This window comes from Chelonia mydas, chromosome 7, assembly GCF_015237465.2.
Source record: "Chelonia mydas isolate rCheMyd1 chromosome 7, rCheMyd1.pri.v2, whole genome shotgun sequence".
NCBI lineage: Eukaryota > Metazoa > Chordata > Testudines > Cheloniidae > Chelonia > Chelonia mydas.
The window spans coordinates 41,011,250-41,032,534 of record NC_057853.1 but is presented as its reverse complement, the minus strand read 5'-3'; the positions used below and the strand labels follow the sequence as shown (position 1 = coordinate 41,032,534).

General features: G+C 42.2%; 1 protein-coding gene across 6 annotated transcripts; it reads right to left on the bottom strand.

The window, feature by feature from the left end:
* Window positions 1-288: 288 nt before the first annotated feature.
* On the bottom strand, window positions 289-21,178 carry LOC114018416 (neural Wiskott-Aldrich syndrome protein). Of its 6 annotated transcripts, none has more exons than XM_043552482.1 (7): window positions 21,156-21,178; window positions 18,866-19,049; window positions 16,612-16,654; window positions 15,531-15,681; window positions 14,582-14,967; window positions 2,988-3,090; window positions 289-462 (listed from the first exon to the last, which is right to left on the bottom strand). In XM_043552482.1, the coding sequence occupies exons 2-7, from the start codon at window positions 19,033-19,035 to the stop codon at window positions 419-421; spliced, it is 897 nt and encodes a 298-aa protein (XP_043408417.1). In that variant the 5' UTR covers window positions 19,036-19,049; window positions 21,156-21,178; the 3' UTR covers window positions 289-418. The 6 variants fall into 6 exon arrangements, with proteins under 6 accessions (XP_043408417.1, XP_043408412.1, XP_043408413.1 ...); XM_043552477.1 differs by lacking the exon at window positions 21,156-21,178 and adding an exon at window positions 19,864-19,960; XM_043552478.1 differs by lacking the exon at window positions 21,156-21,178 and adding an exon at window positions 19,725-19,804.
* Between the last annotated feature and the right edge of the window lie 107 nt (window positions 21,179-21,285).

Genomic DNA, 21,285 nt, shown 5'->3' with positions numbered 1-21,285 from the left:
TTTCCCCCCTCCTTTTTTACAGAACCATTACCTGGATGTTAATCATATTTAATTTTATGGACCTACCTAAGGTATCTATTTTGAAGTAAATAATTTAAGGGTTTGTTTTCTGTACTGTATTTTAATCATGTAGTAAAAAGCAGGTCTTCATTTGCAAGTGGTCAAAAATGTAATGAAGTAGTGATTTCTAATAAGTGCTAACTTTTTTTTTAAAAAAAAAGTTTATTTTATACACCCCACACTCACACATTTGAAAGTTGGTGGTTTAAAATCCATCTACATTTTGAGATTTTAGTAGGTAGTATTTACACAAAAGCAACTGGAGAGTTCAACTTTTTCCTACGGGGGCAGGGATGGGAAAGAAAGGGGGAGTACCCAAGTTTGCTTGTTTTCTTATACCTCAAGGATAAAGAACCTTTTAGTCTTTCCATTCTTCTTCGTTCTCTGATCTAGTCTCCTCACCTGCAAAATGAAGTTTAGAGTATATTAGTGTCCCATACTAGGCAAAAGATTTTTAAGAACTTCCCTATCATAGATTCACTAGAAGTGTTAGCTGATTGGTATTGTAACTAAGCTAGACAGGCATATGTTTTGTTATTGCTGTTTTCTAAGACTTAAATTACAATACATGTAATCCTCATCTAGTAACTGCATATACAAATTATTGATTGTGATGTAGGGCCTTCAGGACTACAAGAGATTCAAGTTTATCTCCAGGATTCTTCCTGTAAATCAGTCAGCCTAAAAGTTACCAAGTCAGATCACAGAGCACAGTGGTAGTTCATGGAATTAAAAGTAATACATGAGTAATTTTACAAGATAACTCAGCATCAAAATTACCTCCCTCCCTCCCTGACTTTTTTGGATTGGTAAGAAAGCATGAATTGGGATACTAACTTATAGAGGCCTTTCTACAAGTAGTCTATTTTTAGGTCAGAGGCAGTAGTTCTCAATTACTTGCACCAGCGTTTTTGATTCAAAATGCATGTTTCCCTCTATAGCAGGGGTGGCCAACCTGTGGCTCCAGAGCCACACGCAGCTCTTCAGAAGTTAATATGCGGCTCCTCGTATAGGCACCGACTCCGGGGCTGGAGCTACAGGTGCCAACTTTCCAATGTGCCGGGGGTGCTCACTGCTCAACCCTTGGCCCTGCCTCCACTCCACCCCTTCCAGCACCCTCCCTTGAGTCTGCAGTGTCCTCGCTCCTCCTCCTCCCCCCCAAGCCTCCTGCATGCCACAAAACAGCTGATCAGGAGGTGTGGGGAGAGAGGGGGAGGTGCTGATTGGTGGGGCTGCTGGTGGGCAGGTGGTGCTGGGAATCAGTGATGGGGAGCTGATGGGGGGGCTGCTGATGCATTACTGTGGTTCTTTGGCAAAGCACATTGGTAAATTCTAGCTCCTTCTTAGGCTCAGGTTGGCCACCCCTGCTCTATAGGTCAGAATACTTGCGACCTCTGCATTCTCAAAATTAAAAAGTTTAAAAAAAAAAAAAAAACACCCACTACGACACTATAAAGGACCTAGGTGGAGGAGGAGGAGAGATTATCAATCTGAGTAACCCCATTATACATAGGCACTGGAACTAGGAGTGCAGGGGAGCTGCAGCACCCCCTGGCTTGAAGTGGATTCCATTATATATAGGGTTTGCAGTTTGGTTCAATGGCTGTCAGCAATCCCATTATATAAATTGTTCCAGCACCCGTGCCATGATATGAGGGACAGATACAGGGGGAAAGAATAGTCAGTATGAGAGATTTTAAAATATTTCTAAAGCTTCTCTGTATGATAAAGTTGTACTTCTCCTATGCAGTGATCACAACAGCCACCTTGGGGGCATAACCATCTCTAACTTTTGGGTATGTATTGTTATCAGTAAGTGGAACAATTAAATCTGTATGCAAGGGTGATTGCAGGCGCTAGGTGACTAGATGATCCAGACTACAAAAAGAACAGGAGCTGGGGTGGAAGATTTACTGGTTCGGGTAAGTTCTCCTATTCTGCTACTACTATTGCTATATTCTTAGCCTGACTAGGTCAATCAGGAGTTTTCATTAAACTCTTTTTAGAACTTACTCATCTCTGCTCAGCTATCGTTTAGAAAGCTACCTAAATAGACTTGAAACAAAACATTAAATTTGGTACAACTAATTACTTGCTTTAGTGTTGCATCCCTTCCTTCTCCTTTGCCTATACTTGGTTTTGATAATTTTCCTTATAAACATGTAAGCCAGCAGTTCTCAAACTGAGTCAGGACCCCAAAGTGGGTCACAATCCTGTTTTATGGGCTCGTCAGACTGGCTTAGACTTGCTGGGGCCTGGGCCAAAGCCTGAGCCCCATTGCCCGAGCCCCACTGCCCAGGGCTGAAGCCCAAGGGTGTCAGCCCTTGGTGGTGGGGCTCAGATTACTGGCCCCATGCCTGGGGCTCAAGCCCTTGGGCTTTGGCTTGCTCTCCCCACTGGGACAGTGGGGGTTGGGCCCCCCCCCCCGCCTGGGGCAGCAGGGCTCGGGTGGGCTCAGATTTTGCTCCACTCTCCTGGGGTCTTGTAGCAATTTGTTGTCATAAGGGGGTCAAGGTGCAATGAAGTTTGAGAACCCCTGATGTAAGCTATCATATCTCAAGAATGCCATTCCAGCAACAAGTAGTTCAGAACAAAACCAAATGTATTTTTTGCAGTTACTTAGTAGGTATTACTCACCAGTTCATGAAGTAGCCTCTGTAATAGATACTGGACTACTATTTTAAGTTTTGTTTTAACTCTTTTCTACGGTAATTCCCCAAATCCATGCCCACCTCTGCCAGAAATCCAGAATAAATGGAGACAGTGAACCTTTTAGAATCAAGCTGAAAGGGTTCTAAACAAGTTACACTGAGCGCAGTAGTGTTCCTCCAACTACTACACCAATAGACACTGGTAAAATTTCCTATTTTAACAGAAAAGCACAATACTAAAGTTCTCTAAGCAAAGAGAAGATTTTATAAGCCTACCTGAAGAGTCAAGGGCCTTATATCTCTTCTGAATAACATCCTTAAGAGCAGCTACTATTCCTCCATCATTGGGGGACTGTGGTGATGTTGGAGTTAGAGTCACCTGTTTAAATAGATTAATAGGTGTGATCATTTAGACTTGTATAATGGAGCTATTAAGACCAGAAATATGGGTTAGGTTTAAGTTACTATTTATGAAGTTGGGCAAGAATGTATTTAGTAAAGATTCAACACATTCTTTAAGTGTACTATATGATGATTAATTGGTTGGCCAAAATAAGAAATAAAATCTGTTTTAGTTCAATAACTCTGCCTTAACTTTGGGTCAGTTTATAAATTATTTGGGAGAGTTACAGCTAGAAACCATATACCCTATTTCAAGCCAGTCTGATAGCTGCACCATGAAGCTACTTGTCTTTGATTGGGTGGTGGAGGTGAAAGCAAGATGTTGGTGTTCTTGCCATGGGCAGGGGACACAGAATTAATTATTCCTTACTTTGACTTTGTTCCAGGTCAGCCAGGCAGAACTAGTTCTTACCCAATATAGCTGATCTGTACCCAGATTCCAGTACAGCTTCAGATGTATGCATCCTTAGAAGGGAGCCTAGGATTGAATATATCCTGAATAGCCACTCTGGGACAGGAGGAAGCAAACTAAGCTTAGCTGGAAAGTGCCTGGAGCAACCGCAGCTCTTTCAGAGATAAAAGGTTGTCTCGGATGCTCCAAGCCTCATCTTCACTGGTTTTGAACATGAACAGTCTACAAGACTAGGTAATTTCCCATAAAGGTTTTACCTCCTGGGAGGAGTTATTCCTTCCCTTCAAAAGGCTTTGTAATACACAGAGGGTTGATAACTTCACTATAAATGCAAATACACCAAGCCTATCTGCCCTCCCACTGCCTGTGCTGTGGTAAGAGGGCTTAAGTCTGACACCTTACATGGAGCAGAGACTTCACTCAGAGCTACACAGTTTAGGAGATTTGCAAATCAGCCATCCACCATAAAGATCTGGAATCATGTCACATCATGGACATTGGATGAAGAACCTGGACTGACAAGATACAGTATTCCAGGTTAGGACCTGGCAAGACTGCACTTTCCATCCATGGTACCATGTGGTGTTCACATTCCAGTTTCCATTTTACAGACTGCCCTTGATACTGTCACTGAACAAGACAAATGAAACTATGAAACAGAAGCCACTGCAACTCCTAGCTTTTTGTTGTCCTTTCTGACCTATTATAATACGTGCTACTAACAGGGATCATGAAAGATGTTCATTTTACTAGGCAGTGACTACATAGACATGAACAAATGCTTTATACTAAGGGCTTTTAAGGCCTTGGAACAATTATTTGTAAAAGTTTCCAAATTAGATTAGCATAGTTCTGCCAAAAATACCTCTCAGGATTAGATCAATAAACTAGTGCTGAGGATTATGGCTATTAGACTCTGTTACTTAACTAGGAATTACGATTAACAATCTGTTAAATTAAGTTTTCTTCAGGGAAGAGTTTTGCTTCAACATTAGAAAGTCCACTCCAGATGTGAGGTGGGTATATTACTATTAAAGTTATTTTTAGAAAGTGTAATTATGCTATCCAATATTTACTTTAAAATATTACCAGAATGAAAAACCTGACCAAAAAATCAATAATGATGCATGTATGAGCATTTGGAATCACTGTTTGTTTAGTTTTAGGCTAAACAACTCATGAGAAATGAATTAATTTGGAAGAGATGCTTTAAGTAAAGCTTCAGTCAGTTCACAAGACCCAACCCTGATCTTTTCAGATTAGGGATGAAACTTCCACTCAGTTATTAGGATAAGACCAGTTTGTCCAATTTTAACCTCAGGATGGAAAATAGCTAGTACACACACTTTCCCCAGATTTGAGTAGTAGACTCATACTTTGCCTTTAACAATTTGTGAATTGCCTCAAATAGAGATTCAAATATTTCCTAAATACAAGGAAATACTGCAGATATAGAGGTAACAAGAGTGACACTTCTGCTTGCAGATAGGCTTGGTGTACTTCTATTTATAGTGAAGTTATCAACCCTCCCTGTATTACAAAGCCTTTTGTAGGGAAGGAACTCCTCCTCCCAGGAGGAAAGACGTTTAGGAGAAACCGCCTAATTTTGTAGACTTTTAATGTTCAAAACTAGTGAAGATGATGAGGCTTGGAGCATCAGAGACCACCTTTTATCTCTGAAAGAGCTGCAGTTGCTCCAGGCACTCTAACTGAAGAGAGTTAGACAGCTTTTCCCTGGCTTCAAGGAAGCAGCTGTGATAGTTGTCCAGCCATTAGGCTTTAGTAGGATTAATTTTTATTTTTTTTAAAATCACAAGAGAATCAAAACAAGCTTCCAGATGCCAAGGCATTTTTGCTCATGTAACTGCTACAGCTTAAGCATCAGAGCTCACTACTTGCTATTTGCTTAGACATTTCTTAGGAGGCATCAGCAGTAAAGTAAAAAAGGGTAAGGTCACTAAATGTATGTTTTGTTAATGCAAATTTTGCAACACAGGTTTTCAGTCTTGACATGCAGGAATTTGTCCAGTACTTGTTTCATCAATTCTTTGCAACTGCAGGGTTAGTTATTTCTGTCAAAGTCAAAACAAAGCCATAATCTATGGTCCAGTTAACTTCCCCCCCATATTTCCTAAAAATAGCAATACAAGAACATAACAGATCACAACAGCATGATTTTTAAATGCAAACGCCACCCAAAAAGCAAAATCTATAAGAAAGTACCATCTCCATCTATGGTTAGATGGAGACTGGAAGGGTGTAGAGTGTAACACTTAAGGATGAATAGAATTATTGTAGAATTTAAAGAGCCCCAAAGGACTCCACCTCCATATGCAGAGTTTTTGCAAGGTCAATCCAGAAGTTACATGGCTCCCCACCTACATTCCAATACAGGTAGCAAGCTGTGGTTCAAAGAATTACTCAAAAGAAAAGGCACTAAAGCTTGGAGCACAGTCAGAGAAGCGTTAGCCACTTTTAATGGAGTATTCCATTGCTAATGCTGTATTTTTCTATTACCCACAGTAATGGACAATAGTATGCTTACCACACAGGAGGAGGCAAGGACATGTGATATGGCTTTTAATCAGGCTGCAACTTTATTCATCAAATTGCATCCAAGGTTCCCAGTGGGGAACAGTCCAGCACAATCACTAACACTCCACTGACCCTTGCCAATTCTTGGGGGCTCCCACCATAGCAGGAGGCAGTCACTACACTGGGATGGTCTCTAGGAACCTACACTTTCCCACTAGCATCCCTCCCCATTTCTGGGGAGGTGGCAAAAGAGGTCTTTGATCCCCTAGCCAACACCACATTCAAGTGCATTAGCGGGATGGTCCCCCAGAGGTACAACCCCCAGCCTCTGGTTCACATTTGCCCCCGGGGGTTAGACATAATGCCCCCTCTCATATAGAGATTGCCCTCACAATGTTCACTATGCTACCTTTTTGTAGCTGGAGCCTAAATCAGTGAGTTCCTGCCTTGGGCACCTGTCACAAGGAGGCACCACCCCACTTCGCACAGGCTTCCTAGAAGTTTGGCCAACCTCACACAGAGATCATCCAGGAACAAATCAGCGCCTATATCAGAGGTGCATTCAATCCCCTTGATAAATCTCAGCTGCACTCTAATCTGATACCTCAGCTACCTTGGGACTCCAGCCATGTTGATTCTTTCAAACTGGCTTTCCTGTGGGCCCTATCCACCTTTTTTGCGGGTGAACAGCAGTCCACCAAACCCTGTGGGCCAGAATGTCCAACCATACTATCCTCACACCAGGAAACAAGTCAACCAATAGTCCAATAACCCACTTAGCCTCCCAGATCAGTTGGAGCCCATGGCACATTCCCAGGTCATCCTAGGTGGATAACAAGGATGTCTGGTGTGTCCTGATGGAGCACCAGGCTATTCAAGAGAGCTATGGGCTGGTCCCACTGCATGCCCATCTGCTGTGCCAAAATACAACTCCATCCAGCCCAAGACCCAGCTGCAAGCCCCTTGCTGAATTACATGGTTTCTTGTAAACCCAGTGCACAATGCTGTGCCCCCAAATCCATATCCCCAGCAGTAGGCATCCCCGGATACATTCTATATGAAAGACATGGGGAAGGAAGCAGACACTGAAAGCCTGTGGTGATTATGGCCCATCAACTGCATCAGCTTCCCCTCAGGCAACCACACAAAGAACTTGGAGCCTAAATCATCTGTGCCCTATAGCCTGGACCTCTGATGCACCCAGGTCCAACTGGGTAGCTGCTGTTGAGGCCCCTGTATGGAAGACGTCGGAGCCATAATCTCCCAATGGCAAGCTTAAGAATGACAGCACCTTCCTACACACTCCCACAAACTGGAATTTGAGCAGGGGACCCTCACCAGATGGCCATTGAGCAACATATGCCTTCAATACCCATATAGGCCACAGGTCACCCTCACCAACCCCAATTTGATCAGTTTGTGATCTGTGCACCTTGAGCTGTACAGAGTCACCTCTCCACTGCATGTCCTGTAGTTTGAGAGCCTGCCCCAAAGTCTTTGGCACAAGAGAAATAACCTACTGACCGAGAAGGCCCTGAAGAAAGCCAACAGAAAGGTTGCTTTAAACAGTACAGCCTCACCCCCCTAAATGGCAAACCCAAGGAAGAAACTGAATTAATTGCTTAAGGATCTGCAAGGTCACTGGCTTCCTGACATTGCTGTGCATCCCTGCAGCCTGGGTTCAGCTCTCCTACATCCTGTGACTTATGAATCCCCAGATGGGGGTCTGGATGATCTGCAGTGAGACCACCACAGATAACCAGTTACCTAAAGCAAGACCATGAACGACCCAATTTGGGGATTCTGGTATAGGCAAGTCCCTAGCAGACCTTCAGCCCCCACCCCCCCCAAAAAAAAAAAAGATTAAAAAAAAATCCACACATATCAAATGCCATTTTGTAAGCTAAAAAGGTGCATGGTACACATGCTCCCTTGGCTGTGGATACGGTTTCTAGCAACCAAGATTCCATAGAGCTGCCCATCTCTGTTCTGGCACTTCCTTGGCTTCCAGTGCTAGTGCTCTGAATCTGCTGCCTGCAACTGAGAGAGCATTAGCTATACTGCTGTTAAGCTCAGGCACATGCTTGGCAGTGAAATGAATATTGCCTACAGATTTCTGTTTGGTAGTGTTAATTGTTAAACATCTCTAGATAAAAAAAAAAAAGTGTTTTGAGAACCTTAGTCACATAAAGGATTCCATGCAGACTGAGTCACTCCTTCTCCTCCCTGTGAAGGGCTACTGTGCCCCAAGAGAAGGGAAATGGTCTTTTCCATAGGGCTGTGGGTGAGACAACAAAATATGTCCTGCCCTTAAGTGCATTCCAGTTCCTGACAGGCAAGCCTCTCTGTTCAGAGCACAATGCACACATTTCAAAAACATGGACCATTTGGGGCAAGTAGGACTCCATCCCAAAGATGACTCTGCTCATCTCAGAACCTGATCTGCACTCCCCTTGCCACCTGAGGGCACACAAGGAGAGATATAGACGAAATTCAAAAGCTGAACCATTTCCCCCCCAAGTTTCAGGAAACTGGTAGAGAGAGTGTTCAGTTCATCCAGCAACTGATTGGTGTACCCACACTGTAGCCAGTTTGTGGGATCATGAAACACCCAGCTGACTGGAAGAATTCTGGCACTGACACTGACACGCTTGAGCAGGACTGCTATGCAAGGACAGAGACAAACACTCAAAGCCATTCAAGCCATAGTTTAATAATCCAAACATTGGCTGGGAATGGGGGTTAAGATCCCACCTACACTAACACCTGGTCTTCTGACCCCAGTTAGAACATGGGCTCAGGGGAGCTGCATTCAGATTCTCCTATTTAACAGCCCAGACTGCAGCCCTGCAAAGCTGAAGGCTGCACCATCCTTTGGGGACCTGGTTCAGTCTCATGAGCCCTGAGAGACAGAGGTACATCGGGGCTACCATGTTTGTCCATATCTCCAATATGGCAGAGATTCTAGTGTAGAGGTGGCTTCTAACTCAAGAAGAGTCACTTTAGCTTTATAAGCAAGGGTTCATTGGAGAGGAATATCACTGCTGAAAGATTACACCAGCCAAAATAAGCTAACAATCATATCAGTTCTCTACAGCCTCTCATACAAGTGCCTTCCCTTAGTCCATACCACTGTCTGCTCAATGTATGGTTATCACAGGGCTTTTCAAGCACCTTTCATTAGATGACCTATTCATACCCCCATTGTCTTGGCTTCCCTTGGGAAAGGCGGGGCTCAGGAAGGTGTGGGAGTAGTCATTTGCCTTCCAACTGCAGAGGATTGTCCTCCCTAAGCTTGTATTTTACATTAGAATTTAAAAGACTGCATTCTCATGGACAAAGTTTCTAGAGCCCAGGATGGAGTGGGGGTGAGGCACCTTTTATAACTTCTATTCTGTAAATGTTGTAGGGACAGCGGGGTTTATGGGCACTGACAGTGAAGTTCACCAGAACTCAGTGGAAAATTCTAACACAGTATGCTTAGAAGTGGAAATTTCTCATCTTTGGGGTAGGACAGATGATACAGTCTCTGCAGTCAACATTAAGGAAGTTTGTCTTAAGTGTGCAAACCCCTAACTGAAATGCTTTAACCCACTAAACTGCTGTAGAAAAAGACCTTAAGTCTGGAAAAGGACACTCCTCAATAGGTGTCTGATTAGATCAGTCTTGCGGACCACATCTCACAGGAACAAAGTCACCAGTAGCAACACCAGATATACAGTCTATTGCTAGTGACTGAGTTTCCCTTTTCGCTTCCAAAAATGCCAGTTTCTATGTTGTGCATAGCTTTAGGCTGCAAGCATGACTAGTCCACAGGAGATTAGGGAGAGACAAGCATAAAGGAATGCTCAAATAGAATGGGTCTCTGCACCAGGAACAAGAACCAAGCCAGGAAGCATCAGACCTAGTCCCAGATCAGAGCCATCAACCCAGCCACCACACTACCCATCTGAATTAGATGGGCCCCAGGTAAGAACCAACTAGACTGGCAAAGCAAGGCACAGTCACCAGCTAAACTCCACCTCACGTGTGGGTGGGGGGCAGAGGGGCCTCATTCAAGTGACAAAAGGCAGCAAGCAGCTCTTCATAGGCATGTCCCACAGCCAGAGGCAGCCAGGATTCCTCACTAGGGTTCTGCCCAGGCTATGGGGCTCAGCCCTGGTCCCTTTCCTCCCTATGAATTCTTAACTCCCACTGCCCTAGCACCTTGAGTCCTGCAGGGTCCATAGGGGAAGTGAGGCAGCCCTTATGTTGGCCCAGCACCTGGCCCATGAGCAGCGCCACATGGGGCACCATGAAAGTGAATCGCTCTGAAGTAAAGCCATCTGGGCATGGTCTCACCACCTTGCACAGCTGCTGGCCCACCTGCAGCAGCAGCAGCAGCAGCATGAGGCAAAGCCTAAGGAAGCTGCCCTGCTCTGGCCCTATCCAGGTGGGCAAAGGAGTGAGATTGGGTTAACTACTGGAAACCAGGAAGTAACTCTAACCATATGGCTGTTATGGCTCCAAATCATGTGTCAAATCCTACAAGACCTCAAGCCTACCCCAAATGTCCTGTGAGATTTCCAGTCTTCACAGGACCCAGTTTGTCTTGTCCTTTTTGCCTTCTCCCATTGCAGGAGCCAGCAACACATACCCCTTGTGAGACTCAGGGTCCTCTTCAGGTTGGAGAGTTACACTCAAACTACTTAATTGTTTGGAAAGTTTTTTCATGCCTCCCTGTTAGAGAGTATTTCTTTTATAATCATCCAGACCGTGAGTGCTTTTTCTGCTATCAGATTTCATAGGCTCTCAGATTTTTGTCTGTGGAAGCCACTCTTCTCTGTGGTTAACTACCCCAACTAAAAGACTTCTGATAACGTTTTAATTGCACCCAAAGTGTCTTCTTCCATGACAGCTGTAAAGGAAAGCTGTTATAAATAGCTTCCTAAGCCCATCCTAGAGTACCAGCATTATTTTATCATTGAAACCTATGCTCAAAATAAAATGGGTCCCTTCTACTTATTTTGATGCTGTACTCCCTCAGATCTAGGCCATTATATGACACATGGCTGTGGGATAAACTTTGTTTCCCATATATCAAGAGCTTCATAAGCAAATACAAACCTATGGAGCAGGTACTACAAACACTTGTTGGGTCTATTTCACATTGCCAGCACTAGTATCTGCATTACATTTACAACTGAAGTCCAACCTTCAAGTTATTCCATCTGCAATTAACCAGATTCAGATAGATTGTTATGATAGAACATATTCATGTTTATATGCGATAGGATAAAGAACTGCACGAGGCAGCGCTCAGCTATTGTAGGTTGATGAGGGATATGTTACAATAATGATCAGCATCTGGAGAACCCATGCTGTTGAGAAAATGCAGCTATGTTCCCTAACCTCCCCCCAGAGACTCTTGAAACAGATACAAAGCAAATGAGAATGTTTTGAGACCCATCTGATAGCTTCTAGCACAGAAAGCTGCAGGAAAGAGGCTGATAAATAGCACACTTTGAGCACACTATACTAAATATTATTCTTAGTACAGCTGGGCTGACTGATTACAGTACCTATAGATCAGGGGTTGGCAAACTACGGCCCACGGGCTGGGTCCGGCCCCTCGGGGCTTTGGATCCGGCCCGCGGGACTGCCACCGCCTTCGGCTCTATGCCACTCTGGGAAGCGGCCACACCATGTCCCTGCAGCCCCTGGGGGTGCGGGGAGGGAGAGCTCCGCATGCTCCTCTTGCCTGTGGGTACCTCCCCCAAACCTCTCATGGGCTGCAGTACCCCATTCCTGGGCAATGGGAGCTTTTTTTTTTTTTTTTTTTTGGGGGGGGGGGGGGGGGAGGTACCCACAGGCAAAGGAAACATGTGGAGCTCTCTGTGCCCCCCACCCCCAGGGACATGGTACCAACTGCTTCCCAGAGCGGTGCAGGCGTGGGGCCGGGGCTGGAGCTGGGGCAGGCAGGGAGCCTGCTCTGGCACTGGTGCGTGCCGCTGCCACCCCGGAGCCGCTCTTAGTAAGCGGTGCCAGGCCAGAGCCTGAACCCCTCCTGCACCCCGCCCCACAACTCCCTGCCCTAAGCCCCCTGCCGCACCCCTCCTGCACCTCAACTCCCCATCCTGAGCCCCCTGCTGCACCCCACACCCCTCCTACACCCTCACCCCCTTCCCTGAGCCCCCTCATACACCTTGCATCCCTCCTCTGCCCCAACCCCTTGCCCTGAGCCCCTTCCTGCACACTGCACCCCTTCCCACACCCCGCACTCCACCCCCTGCCCTGGCCCTGTAAGCAATTTCCCAACCCAGATGTGGCCCTCGGGCCAAAAAGCTTGCCCACCCCTGCTATAGATGGTGCAGACAAGTTTGTCTGATGCACCAGCAGTTCCAAAACTCAACCTCTTGATTTCTCATGTTATTTTTCAACTTTAACTATGTTAGCCGTTCCAAATAAAATTCTGTTGTTCACTGTACTGTGTGTGTATGTTTTCCAAGCACAGAGCTCCAGTTGGTCTTTTTATCCAGACATCAGGATGCCTAGAATTTCCCAAAGAGGGTTGTATTTTGCAGTTTACAACAACCATTCATGTGATTTTACAGGATCTAAGAACTCAGGTTATGTCTACACTACCACTTATGTCAGTATAAGTTTTGTCACTCAGGAGTATGACTATGCCACCCCTGAGTGATATAAATGACACCAACCTAAGTGCTGGAGAGCTTTTCCCACTGACATCGCTACCGCCACTCATTGGCAGGGAGGATTAATTAAGTTGATGGGAGAGCTCACTCTGATCGCCTTTGAGTGGCTACACTAGAGAGCTTACAGCACTGCTGTAAGCTCTCTAGTATAGCCAGAGCCTCAGACTTCCATTTTTTTGGCAGTTTGGGGTACAGGTCATGAGTATGGAATAAAACTCCACCAGAAGCACCAGCAGAAAGCTTAGTTTTGCAAGATTTCCACTCCAGCAGCTTTGGAAATGCATCTCAACTTTAGATCAAAGCAGAATAGGAATTTGGACTCCTTTATTCTACTTAGTTCTGCCTCACCATGTACCTTTACAAGTCAGCCTACCTACCTAACATTTAAGTCAGGGGTCTCAAACACGCGGCCAGCCCGTGGAGTTATTTCCTGCAGCCCACCATAGGCGCCAACTCCACTGGCAGCCAAGCTCCCCTCCTCCCCTTCCCCCTGCCCCCAAGTGGGTCGCATCCCTGCTCCTCTGCCTACCTCCCAGTGCTTCCCGCCTCCAAACAGCTGTTTGGTGGCACTTAGGACTTTCCAGGAGAGAGCAGGGATGTGGCGCACTCAGGGGAGGAGGCAGAGAAGAGGTGGGGCCTCATGGAAGGGGTGGAGTGGGGAGGCTTAACCAAAGTAAATGCGTGTTTTGTCATTTGATAGAAGTGCATTCCTGAGTGTTTATATTTCATTAAAACCCCTCTTTGCATTATAGTTTTGTTTTTTTTAAAAAAAAGTTAATACATTGACTTTTAATAGCATACTATATTACTCCATTTTTTTTCCATTTTTGACTATACTTTTGTATAGTTGTATGAAAGGGTTTCAGTAATGTGGTCCCTGGGCCAATGTACTCGTCCTCATGTGGCTCTCGTGGTGATTTGAGTTTGAGATCCCTGATTTAAGTGCTTTGGGATTCTCCCATTGACTGATGGCACATAAGTCCACATACTAGTAATCTATGAATTTAGCAGAGAAAAGGCAAGTCTCAAGTCTTGCTATTAGTTTTAAGCCATATTTGGGAAAGATTCCTTTCCAGGCTATTTTACAGGCAATTTTACAAGAGGAGGTTTAATGTGCTCATCCAGACTGGCTAGTATGAACCTTGTTTGATCTTTTTGGTCAATTTGAGTGTTACTTTTAGTAGCAGAACTCTACAGATGAAGTGACAGTTCACTACTTAACTACCCTGACTGTTCTCTAATAAGAGACTGTGTCCCACTGAGCATCAAGCAGTTCTTTGATAATACATTGATTAATTTATAAAGTGAAAATGGAGTTATTTGAAAGAAACATATTAGTTGTTTAACTTTATATTTCTAAGATACCTTTTAAACACATTAATTTATTGCTTATTTGCCATTGCATTAACTCATGTTTTGAAGAGTCACTGCTTTCCTTACTCTAAGGTAAGTTACAGCACCTTCCATGCAAGTTCCACTTAGATGCAAAGTTTGGGGAAGTGACCCCTCCAAGCTTGGGGTGGCATTTTACTTTGAAGAAGTTGTTTATTCTCAATTTTCACATTCTTGTTGTCTATATCTTGACAATAAGATGACTTTTTTAAAAAGGGTTTCTAGAGTTACATTTACATTGTACCGTAGTCAGCTTCCTAGCTGCAGCACAACTGTGCAATAGGAATACATACCTACACCAAGTGTTAATTGCACCCTTAGATTCCACACTCTCCTTTGCTCCAGTTGTGATGTATTGGTATTAGTTATACTTAGCTTTTCTTATATGCTCACTAGTATCAATTAATAGTGGTTAAAAAAAATATAATACTTGCCGATTTCAGTTGGATTCCCTTTCTGATCTGACCCATTAAATCATCTTGATGCAAAGTAGTTGGGGTCTTTTCAGTCTTTATTTTATGCAGCTGTGGTCCTCTCAGTCTGAGAGTCTGTTTATGTAGACCTGTTGGTGATGCCCTTTTAGAAGGGGACCGAGGAGATGGCATTGGAGGTGCTGGTGCAATGACAACTGAAGGGACATTCCATGGAGGTAACAGCACTTTTGATGTAGAGGGAGGTGCTAGTAGAATTGCTTTGAGTCCATCATCTGCTCTCAGAACTGGGGAGTTTAGTTCAATACTAGGACTGATGGTTGAACTTCGCTCTGAAGATGATGTAGAATGAAGCAGAGGAGGAGGAGAACTGGATCTTGAAGATGTGGCTGTAGAAAAATGAAGTTATACATTAAACTCAAGAGCGTATCGGTCTCAGATTGATTTCCTATCCAATCAACCTCAGCAACCCTTTGTTAGGCACAGGTTTTCACTTATCAGAAATCTTAAAGAAGCAGAATTCCGAGGCACTTATCCCATATTATGTTGTACGATACAAGGGGGTAGGGATGAGGCAGTATACAGCCCTAGAGAAAGGGTCAGATATCTAGCTATTAATACTCTTAATATAGCTAGCCTACTAAGTGTGCCCAGAGCAAAACCTCAAGATGTGAACACCCCTGTATTTTAGGAAAGCTCAAATCCAGTCTTTGAGGCTTGCATTGCCCTTACCCCCTGCATACTGTCAATATGCCTCTAAACAGATTCTCTATTAACTATGGAAGGAACCTTCAGTTACATCAGCCTTATCTATGAAGTCATGTTTTACTTGCTTTTGTAAAAAGGCAAGCTTGTAGAGTCTACTTCAATCCAGTGTATTACTGTAATGAGGTGAATGCTAAAATACCGGGCAAAGTGGTATCTTACTTAATTTGCACTAATGAATTAGTACCTCTCATCGGGGCCTCTTTCCGTACAGCTTCTATTCCTCCTTTCCTCTCAATTGTTTTAAAGATCTTTTCAGAGGTTCTCTTGTTTTTTAGATGATCCTCTGTTACACCAACCTGAATAGCTAGCTTCTTCAGATCTGAATCCAAGATAGTCTACAAGATGATCAGTAAGAGTCAAGTTTAGTTCTCTGCTGTCACATGACTAGCTTATCTCAGATCTTTTCCCACCCATTGACCTTAAACAGTGCAATACTAATGCATTTGTGTTTCCTTTCGTGAGGTTGCATGGGAAGGAGGATAATGAGGAGAAGATTTCAGCAACACTATTGGAGACAAGCTATCAGTTTCTTTAGATTCCAGAAGATTTCTTAAAATTTAAGCCAATTAACAAAAAAAGTTGGGGAACTAACCAGTAAAAAAAAAATCTAGCTTTTCAAACAGAGTATTCCCATTAGTCTCCAGATTACACAATGCAATACAAGTTTGTGAAAGCCTTCACTAAATGAAATCGGTTTACATTCCACTATCTTACTTTAAGATGATTAATAAGTGTAGCTCTATGCTGAAGTGACTTCGTGTTTCTTGTTAGCTCCTTGGAGGGAGTTCAACTACTTTATCCTATAAAAAGTTCAAGTGACTATTCAGTCTTGGAGAGACCTTAAATAAAAACCATGAGAAATAAACTTTTTGAAGTGTGATTTATTAGATCTACTGTTTCCTCTACTCTTAGGATATGTTGCTAAGAAGAGTCTTAAGTTTAAAGCTCTTATCTACCCAATTTTAAGTGGACTGGCTTTCTTTAACAATATATCCTCATTATTCCATTTTGGCCACTCTTTCGCAAGACAGAAGAGGCCTTTCCTTTTCATTTTCCCCCACACCTTTCCTTGCAGGTGTTGAAGAAAGTTTCATACAAGTTTTAACTCAAGGAATGCCAAGTTGCAATCCAGTGCAATTTTTAGCTCATGATCACAATATTGAACTATTAAGAGTTAACAGAAGTTAATTCGAGATTCTAAAATTATTCCACACAAGCAGAAGCATTATCAGTTTAGTTTGATAGTTGTATTGGTAAATACTTACAGTAAATCCAGTTAGTGGATTCCATCCCACATGGCCCAAGTGCCTAGGGAGAAAATATTTGTTCATTTGAACACCACACATTGCAGACATAGGATTCAGGATTAGTAACAGTTGTAAGTAAATCAATCAAGTCACCACTGTATACCTTATTTGAGACATATTGAAAATATACTAGAAGTCAGTTTCACTCAAATTCTAGAATGTCAAGGGTAACAGTTGTATTTGAAGTGATCATGGAAACTCCACCACATGGCCCATGCATAGAAAATAAGAGCCCTTATCATAGGATTACATATGCTGTCTCAGGAATAACTGAAGCAGAAGTTTAGATTGTGTGTGTATATATCCCCATTCTGTCTACTATACTTTTAGTATCAACATTTGTTTCAGAGTCTAGCAAGTCTTTTTTTTTTTTTTTTTAAGTAAGTGGATTCATTTTAACATTATGGAGGGACTTGCAAAGTAACATTCACAAGTGATGATACATTACAATTGTCGTAGAAAGAGCCACAGAATATTAAGTCCTTCTGTGCTAACTACAGAAGCTGCCACAGCTAACAGTCTCTTTACTAAACTCCTTCCATCTTTACGAAAGAAATCAAGACGAAGATGACTAATCTATGAAAGTGGCAGATTTCTAGTCTCCCCCAAGTCTCTAAACATAGTGTCAGGCAACAAAGAACAATTCAGATGTGTTAGAAGCTTTTGGGTCGCTTTAGTTGCTTCCCTTTATTTGACTAGCTGTAACTAAGACATGTCCTCTTTAATCATCTGGCCAAGAGAAAACTGACACTACCCACTTTGTTCTCTTTCCTCATGCTTTCCATTGTAGAAGCCTTCTACAGCGTGATTCATCCAAAATCCTTGGACAAACAGCCTAGTCCTTCATGTACCATGGTATTTGCGCATTCTGGTATTCAATACTATGCAAAGCCAGTACTTGCAAACTGTTGCAACTTTAGAGACAGCACATATACCACAAATAATGATTCAAAACAGCCACAGTAACTTCAGCCCTGTTCTCCCTCTCAGACCAAGGTGGGGTTTAACAGCAGTTATCTAGGACCTATGAAGTCTAGCTCAAGTAAGTAATTCTCCTTTAGAAGAAACAGATGCTCAGTATCTCCCAAGTCAGTACTGGCCCTATAGGGGTTCTCTTTAGTGAGCCAAGGAAGGACTTAAAGGGCTCAAGAACTCTACAGTAACACAACTGTATCACTTCTTAACTGGTATTTAGGGAATTATCTGACAAATCAGTAAACAGGAACAGACATGTTATTTGCTATCCACCATTTGAAGTAAAGCCAACAAAAGTTTGAGGATGAAAGAAAGACTGATGTATTGCTCTTGAAATTATGGTAATTTATTTTCTACAGGTGGCAAGACAAGCTTGACCAAATTCATATATCCCTGTAACTTTAGCTTCTCCCCTACCTAATACATCTGTAGCTTCAGACATGTACAAGAAAAGGTTAACAAGGGTTTAAGCATATTCCCTAAAAGTAAGAGCTTTGTATTATAGGCTACATTTGATCTTCCAGTTAACTGTCCCACTTTGCCTTCTATTGAGAAAATGATATTACTTCAAATCCGATCAGAACTAATTCAGAGCGAAAATTTTCAAGAGCAACTATAGATTTTGGATGCCCAACCTGATAAGCCATAAAGGGGCCCAATTCTCAGATGGTCCACCTCTTGGAAAATTGTGACCCAGGAGTCCTAAATTCTATTCCCACCTCTGCCACACTCATTGTGTGTCTTTACATCGTGACTCCATGCAGCAATTTGCCATCTGTACAATGTGTACATTATTTACTTAACAGTGCTTTCATAAACACCCATAACAACAGTCTGAGGCACTCTGTAAGGGCCAAGTATTTTACCTGAAAAGCTGGTGTTCACTGTTATACCGAGATTGCTTGCATTTCAGTTGGCGTAGACATTGGGTGTTAGTAAGTACAATGCTCACTTATATACTGGCAGCCAGCTTAAAGTACCTGAAAATTTGGAAGTCAAGTTCCTAGATCTTCCCTAGGATACAATAAGGCCAGTACTGAATAAGAAAAAGCAATTTTGGATATTTATTAACTGTGCAGAAAACGTTGCAAAACAACTGCTAGATTTGTGAAATAACTTTTTGATGCCCAAACAATTTGCAAGTTAGATACATATTTTTGTCACACTGGATACTACACTGACCAACATTAGCAAACTTAGTATTTCATCTACAAATAAGAGATCTTTCCTCACTTACTTGAAGTTACTTGGATAACTAATGTCATCTTTATTTATTTTGTTTCTTTTGGGTTTTCCTTTCCATTTAATCCTCTCTTTTGTTGTTTGAGAAACATAAGATGGAGGCGGTGAAATTCCAGGATCAAGAGAAGTTAGACTTGTCTGAGGCACAGGTAATGGTGAAGGCATCTCGAACACAGGCACTGAAACAATGGAAGAAAAGTTAGTGGATGTGTTTGTATAGACTAAGTATTTGCCTCTTGTAATTTCAAGAGGACTTTTTATTAATTGTAACAATCCCTGCTAAATCTGTTTAAGGAATGATTATATCCATGACACACTGTGAGCGTATTACCCAGTGTAGGCTTACTAATATTGGTTAACAGGTTAAAGACTACCTCCAAGTTTGAAATAACAGGATTATCTGTGTTGAATTTTCAACTTTTCCCTTCTACATACTCCTTGAGGTATAAGTTTGAGAAGTATAATCATTAATATAATTAATTCTCAGTTGCCCAGTTCAAGGCAGGGACACCACCTTCATTTTGATGGTAGCAAAGGTCTGCTTTCCAACAGAATTACACAATTTTCAGTATTTGAAAAGTTTAAAAAAACCTCAAGATTAACCAGTTACTAATAAAATAATAATAATAGCTAACTATATTTTTGATTTATAGTAGTTTACTATACATCTAATAATAGAAGAGAATTCACACATACAAGAAACTAGAAGTCTAGTACTGTTCCCCTCCCTGTTAAAGGTTTTGTTTTTATAGAGCACCTCCCCTTTCTTAACATAAACTCAGTTTAAATACAACACAGTTGTTAGAGACAGCAACTAACTACTCAACAAGAAAAGACTGCTAGTAGTTCTTAACCATATGTTTCTCTCCACAGCACAAAGTAAAGTATTGACTGTAGACTCAGTAATGAATGCTAGTTTCAAAATATATGTTCTCCTTATTATCAATTATCATAGTTAAGAACACAGAATGAGCAATTATGTTTTTTAATTATCCAAAAAAGCAACAGTTCTTAAAAATGCCATGTTCACAAAACCAAATCCACACTAATAGTCTCTAAAACCCTTATTTTCCTTATTATTACTTTTCTATATTACTAACATACTTTATTATCCAATTTTCATTATATAGAAAAATCTAAACAAGATAATCTGTCAATTTCCTGTAATAACCAATTTCTGTCCATTGTTAAGCAATTTTGCAATCACTTACACATGTACTTAACTTTAAGATGTGAAGAGTTCACAGAAGTCAAAGGGATTATGTTGGATCATATTAAAGAAGTTCTATATTAAAATCACAAATGAGTTTGATTCCCCATAGTTTAAATTCCAGGGTATTACTAATTAAGAGGTCTCTTGGTTTTTGGTACTGTTTCTCTCCCTCTGTGTGTGAAAACTTGCAAGCTGCTAATTGTGTTAGTACATTCTAAGACAGAGTCTGTTCTCAAAGCAATTCACAGAGACTCAAAGCAATACTCTAACAGAAACAGCACCCAGAGACTCCCCGCCCTTTTGTTGTATTAACAATTGTGATTAAAATAGAGATAGAGGATGTATGCGGATGGATGCTTGGTGTGGATAATAACTGAATGATCAGGGAGGTGCCAGCCTAAGAATCCAGTGTCCATCGGCTGAAGAAGGCGTCAAGTGGAAATAACCAGAGGACCCCCAGAGGACAGACTGGAATCCACCCAACAGCCTCAAGAATGGGAGAACCAAAGAACAAGATAACATCTTGGAGCCGTCAGGAATGTGCCATCTGCTGATTGATTCAGCAACAGCATGATGCAGCAATTCCCATAGACTGGCATAGGAAGAAATTCCTATAAAAATAGACTCTAAAAAGTGAGAACTTTGGGGTCTGATTCTGCAAACCAACTTCCAGGAGCATCAGATGAGCATCTGACAAGGCCCTGCTCCCTCCTCATGTCCAGGCCACCTGGCCAGTGGCTTGGCATGAGCAACTCTAAGGCTGGTAACTATGATAACAACTTTGCAGAACCTGTGTGTGTGTGTGTGTGTATGAATGAATGTGTGAATAAATATGAGATTGAATGAAATGTTATAGCTATAACTAACTGCTTACTATGATAACAACCTTGCAGAACCTGTGTGTGTGTATGAATGAATGTGTGAATAAAGATGAGATTGAATGGAATGTTACAGCTGTAACTAACTGCTTACTATGATTCTTTCTGTATTCACAATAAATGTGGTATTTTGCCTTTTTTCCCTTTAATAAGATCCTGCTGGTTTTCATTTTATTGGTACAACAATTACTCACATGCTTAAAGTTGAGCATCTGCATAAGCGTTTGCAGGACTGAAGCCGTAGTGTATCCCATACTGGAGTGAAGAATAAAAAACACCTTTGAAATGAGGTTAACTAATATGCGCAATTGGTGCAAACTACAT